Below are 6,155 nucleotides of genomic sequence, written 5' to 3' on the forward strand. Positions count from 1 at the left end.
AACACATGGTGTGCTCTTTCTGAAAAATTTCAGACTGCCTAAGGAAATCCATCTTTCATTTTCCATGCCTGGAATACACTTTCTTCTTACCTCTACTTTAAAGAATGTTTAGTTTCCAGATTCAATACAGATGTCACCTCCTAGAAGAGACCAATATTGACATCTCCAGTTACTAGTACTGTACCTTCATTTTGTATCTGTTTATTTCAGTTCATGCCAATGTATGTAAAATTCTTGGGATTTAATTTTTTTTCTCTGTATCTATCTCTAGGACTGGCACAGTGTTTGGCAAAAAATAGGTACTAGCAAGTTCTTTTCTAATAAATTTTTGCACTTATACTTGATGTAATATAGTATTGTATTTGTATCTTCTCTCTTTTTCAATCATATTGCAAGGTTCATAAGGACAATAATTTGTCTTATCAAGATTTTCTGTGACCAGAAATTTCCAGATATTTAATTTAATAGATGTTTGTTGGGGAAAATAAAAGAATTATATAGATTCCTGTAGTTAAGCGTCCCATGATCCTATACACCAACCCCAACCCAAATATAAATGAATTATGACATGAATACTGTTATTAGAATATTAGAACATTTTGAAAGCAGCAACTGTGATTTTGCTTTTCTTTATAGCCTCATCACTTAATACAATGTCTGGCACATAGTAGACAATAATTCCTTGATGATATTGATACCATCTAACCCTATATTCAACACTCACAGTAATGTCATCTAACAAAACAAAAATAAGACTCCAGAATAAATTACGCAAGTACCAGAATATTTGGTAATTGGACAGTTTCATTCCAGGATGCAATGTTCATCATATTGCAGATATTTGATAAATATTTGTTGATTAGTGAATTGACTAATGTTTCTTTCTATCTAAAAGGAGTACGGTTAGCCTCTTGTCATCGAATAGTGGAAGGATTGTTTCTGAAACACTGAATATACAGGGCTAGGGACCTCAGTCAATCAGAGGAAAACAGTGAAAGAGTACCCTTTCATCCTTTCTTCACTACTTAGGGCTCTTTTCCCACTTGGCACGTTTTTGTTCTCCTGTTGCTCTATACCTCATACTCTGGTCTATTCTTTCTTGCACAGTGTGCTCCTTTCTTTGAACTTTTTTTAGCCTTTTCAAAACTAACTCTGAAAGAGATCTCTTTTGGAAAAAAGCAAGTAAAGTAATCCAGAATAAAATATTAAGTGATTGATAATAATTCCATCTATTTATTACTCAAGAGATTTTTATTTTGTTCAGAGACAATGACTTTATTATTAAAGGAATGATTCAAAATTAGAATTTCAGTGTGGTAGGCCTGAAGTTAAAGGGACCTCAAAACATAGTCCATTCTAACTACAGTAAAAAAAAAAAAATACCATTTAGAAGATGAGGCAACTAGGGTTCAGAGTTAAGTGATCTATCAAAATTTAAAGTTTGTTTAATAGAAGAGATGGAAATTAAATCTAGATCCCTTTATAGTCCAGTGGTCTTTTTATACTATGATATTTCCCTAGTCTTCTTCATTTTGCTCTTCTAAATGCTGATCTAAACTTAATTCTCTGTTGTCCTATAGAAGGTGACAGGGAAGGAGAAGGAGATATCTAGGAGTCAGATGCATAAAAAAGTCAGATTTATTCTTGTGCATTCTTAAGGGCAAAACTAGAATCAGTGAGTAAAAGTTATAAAGTGAAAGAGTTTTGATCAGCAAAAAAAACTTTCTAATAATTGGAATTATCTAACAATGGTCTCAGTTGCCTTGAAAGATAGAGGATTGGTCATCATTAGAGCTCATTATTCAGAAAGCAACTGAAAAAACTAGAAATTGCACGGAAGACATTCTTGTATCATGTAGGGGTTGGACTGGATGAAATCCCCACGTTGCACCCAAGAATCCATGCACCAGACTCAGTAAAGCCCTGCTTTCTTCAATCATATTGAATTGAAAAATCTTCATGGTAAATATGTTAGAGAAGATTTGAAGAGGAAAGGCAAGGAAAAGAAAATAGCATTTTTCGGAAGAGAAATTGGTAAGATGTAGCAGGATTATTAATACAATGAAATGAAAATACAGCAAATCTCATTATTAGATATGGATAGGCCACAGATAAAATCAACTTTTCCTCAAATATGGCAATAGTATATTATAAAAGCCGATATAATAGAATAGAAAACACTGATACTAATCCTGCCCCTTCTCTTCAATATTACAAAGGAGGTGAATTGTAAATGAATTTTTTTCTTTCTTAAATGCAACACTATATTTGAGGTGCTTCTCATTTTTCAGAAATTTGTTATTCATCATTCAATATTTTGGGATCCTTGGCCAGCAGCATTAGGCTGTTTTCCCTCAGAATGAACCTATCATCTCTGTAGCTCACAGTCACATGCTATTCTGTTTTGTGGTCATATAGGAAGAGAGAGGGAACATTTAGAAGCAAAAAAGAATGGAAAACAGCTGGAGGCCTTGGGATATATGTAAATCAAAGTATTCAGAGAAAATTATCTATACTACTATCCACTTAAATAGAAATTGCACTAGATCTTGTGAAGGTCACATAGGTTTACCATATCAAAATATTAGCAGAAGTTTGACACAGAGAAAAGTAGCTCCCTCCCGATTACATGGAATTCCTTCCCATTCCTGTGCCTTTTCGAGGGCCCCAGAGTGGAGCTGACATTTGCATTTTCAAATGCAAACTGTGTCTTTGCATTTGATACTGCAAATAGACTAAAGAAAGGATAAAGATCATATGAACTGGTAGGGACTTAAACAATCCAATACTCTCATTTTGAAGATAAATTAGCCTAAAATCGTAGAGGTAGCAAGGAGGTAGAGACAGATTTTAACTTAGATCCTCTGATTTACCTGAGTGTTCCCTGGTCTGCTGAAACTAGTGAAAGAAAAATTGTTTAGGATTGAGGCAGAAAATTTTAAAGACAAATGAGATCATATATTGATAGAGTGCAAATACTGCTAAAACCTAGCAGATAGTTGCCATCCAACTGATGAACAGATACACAAGAATCATCACTTTGTTTTGTGACCTTTGATGATTTGTTTTCCTTTTCCAGTCTTCATCTTTAAAAGTAGGGAGATGACTTAGCTCTAATATTCTGTAACCCCCCCCCCCCCCACACACACACACACACACTCACCAGATTTCTCTCAGGAGACAGAAAATCTCCATAAGGGATGATTGGTAAGATAGTGGAAACCTTACTCTTATTCATTAACCTTGGCTTTTGTCTATTAAGCCACTGTGGTTCTTAGGAAGTCAAAAGAGAAGTCCAAACACTTGGGGGGTGATCCTTTCCTATGGCTCTATGTTGAGGAGGATGGAAGGTATGCCTAGAATTATTACATATTATCCCCAAACCTCTTTAAAGAATTTGAAGAAACAAGTCTCTAGTTCCTTTATCAGCATTCTGGGAGTCCTCATCCTGAGTCTCCAGGAAGCAGTTATAAGGCACTTGGAGAACTAATCATGGCAAGCAAACATATAATTAAAGACCCTGTGGAGAAAGGATAGTAAGACATTTTTGGAGGAAGAATATGGAATGGGTGAGACAAGAAAAATGTACATGCTGCCACAAATAGTTTCCAGGTTCCTTTTGGTTGAGAAATTTTCATCTCAGAGAGATGTAACTATTGATAAAATTTTAGGAAGTGCATTACTGCTTTGAAAGATTCTTTCAGATTCTTTTTGTATGGCACTTTATCTTTTTGGCTTTTAATTTTGACTCACAGAGGGCAAACAAAACTGATATCAAAGAAGCCCAGCTCAGGACTGGGATATGATTCTTTTCCTAGAAAAGTTTGGAGATTTAGGGTATTATATATTTGTTGTTAGTATCACACAATAATTACTCATTGAATGCAGAAAGGAGAGAGAGGGGAAAAAAAAGACAGGCTGTCAAGAAAGAATGGTGATCCCAGCACAAATACTGAAAGACTTGTGGATACTTCATCTATTTAAATTGCATTCTTATGCAGTGACCTATTTATCTTATGAATTTACCTATATGTTTATACATCCTCCCTTTTAATATTTGGAATATTTAAAGGTGTCTTTAGTAAGAAGACCATCTGATCTACTGGAAGTAACTCTCAGTTCTTCAAGGGGAGTGGGGTTAGATGTCAAACCCCAAGTCTGAAAGATGTGTTGTCCAGTCTTCTCTATCTGGAAGTTGAAGTTCAAAGGCTGGTACGGGGACTCTGTCTATCCCACTCTGACAATTAGGTATATGAAAAAAGCTTCTCTTTGGAGTTCAGTTTGCCCAGGTATTTAGCTCATGAAGGAGAAGATTATTGAGATGAAGCACACAAAAAAGGTAATGGGTAAAGGTGATAAGGGATGGTGCTTGCTGAGAGGAGATGTTTTGAGCATCAATGGTAATAGAAATATTAAATAGATGATACTTGGGCATAATCCAGCAAAGCTTAGTTTCTAGATCTGTATGGTAACAAATTCAGAGTCCTATGAAGAAATGAAGATCCTTTCTTCTCCAAAAAGTGAGAACAGACTTTTACTGGATTTGTTTTCTTTAACCATTTCACCATGCAGATGGAGGCATTGATATTGGCATTAGACTACATTCCCTCTATCAAGATGAAGGTGAAATTACCATCAGCGATTCAAGAAAAAGGACTTGAGGCTTTGAAAGAAAACTGACTTTTGTCGTTGCTTCAGTTTTTTTTTAATTATGGGTACCCATACCAGTCCACACACCATAAGCATGAGTCCCAGGGAAAGGAAGGCTGGCCCACTCATCTGATAAGTCAAAAGAACACTTGAGTTTGAAGGTAAATTCAGAGTATATGTCAAAGAAGTGATGACTATACCGAAGAGGAAGATAGCCCCACCCGTAGACATGATGATGATGGGCTTGCGAAAAATTTCCCAATTATTCTTGCTTCCAGCTGTCCAAACTGATTCACTCCGGGAGCTAATGCAGAGAGAGCTGGCTGTCTGACTGGGCAATAAATCCTTAAACTCTGGAGACTTCTCATCTGCATTTAGGGCACTGGGGAGAGTTTCCATTGCCAAGATTTTTCAAGACTATATGCCTAGTACCTATGAGGGTTAAAAATAAAGGTGATAAGTGAATGGCAACAAAACCCAATTCATCTGATTAACTTTACAAAATTACAAATTTACCAAACTTACAAATTTATCAAACTGAGCTCTAGAGTGCTACTAGAGTAATAAATCAATCAAAAAGCATTTATTAATCATCTGCTACATTCCAGAAATTAGACTAATTCTTAAGCTACAAAGACAAACAAAAACAATAAAAAATTTAAATTCGAATGGCAGGTGTATACATACACCTATATCTATATATAGATATATGGAAAGGTGGATAAAACCAGATAGTAAAGAGCTTTAAATGTGAGGAGTTTGTATTTGATGTTCCAAGTAGGGAATAAATGGAAGTTTATTAATATGAGAAGATGCCATAGTGACATCTATGTTTTATGATAAAGTTACATTGTTACTTTATACTGGTGACTGTGTGAAGGATGAACTGTAATGGGGAAGAGAATTGAAGTGGGGTTGGCAATTATGAGATTATTTCAGGTGTCTGAATGATATATATAACATTCATTTAAAAATGTTTTTTGAGTTCTGAATTGTCTCCCTTCTACCCCTTCCATACCTATTGAAAAAGTAAGAAATGTAATAACAATTATGCATGTAAAATCTTTCCATATTAATCATGTTACAAACAAACAAACCCCCAAACCAAAAAGCAAGAAAATTAAAGAAAGTGAAAACAATTATGCTTCAATCTACATTCAGAATCCATCAGTTCTTTCTCTGGAGATGGACAACATTTTTCATCATAGGTCTTTTGAAATTGTCTCCAATCATTATATTGATCCAAATAGTTAAGTGATTCACAGTTGACCATCATACACAAATGCTATTACTGTGTACAACAATTTTTCACTCCTACTATAAAGCTTTTCTATATATATTTTTTGGTATATTCTAATCTATGGGATTTCTTCAATTTCAATCTATTGATTTGCTTGGCTAAATGACTTTACTTGATACTTGTTATTTGTGATTTTTTAATGGAACGAGTATTTGGTGGAAAAGTGCTAAACTAAAGTATAAACTAAGGTCCACTCACCCCTTAT

At 34.8% G+C, this 6,155-nt stretch overlaps 1 protein-coding gene across 1 annotated transcript; it reads right to left on the reverse strand.

Moving 5' to 3' along the window:
- Positions 1 to 3,283: 3,283 nt before the first annotated feature.
- On the reverse strand, positions 3,284 to 5,049 carry PIRT (phosphoinositide interacting regulator of transient receptor potential channels). Its single transcript, XM_051995576.1, has one exon. The coding sequence runs from the start codon at positions 5,047 to 5,049 to the stop codon at positions 4,636 to 4,638; it is 414 nt and encodes a 137-aa protein (XP_051851536.1). The 3' UTR covers positions 3,284 to 4,635.
- Between the last annotated feature and the right edge of the window lie 1,106 nt (positions 5,050 to 6,155).

The sequence above is a fragment of the Antechinus flavipes genome, chromosome 4, assembly GCF_016432865.1.
Source record: "Antechinus flavipes isolate AdamAnt ecotype Samford, QLD, Australia chromosome 4, AdamAnt_v2, whole genome shotgun sequence".
Classification (NCBI taxonomy): Eukaryota; Metazoa; Chordata; class Mammalia; order Dasyuromorphia; family Dasyuridae; genus Antechinus; species Antechinus flavipes.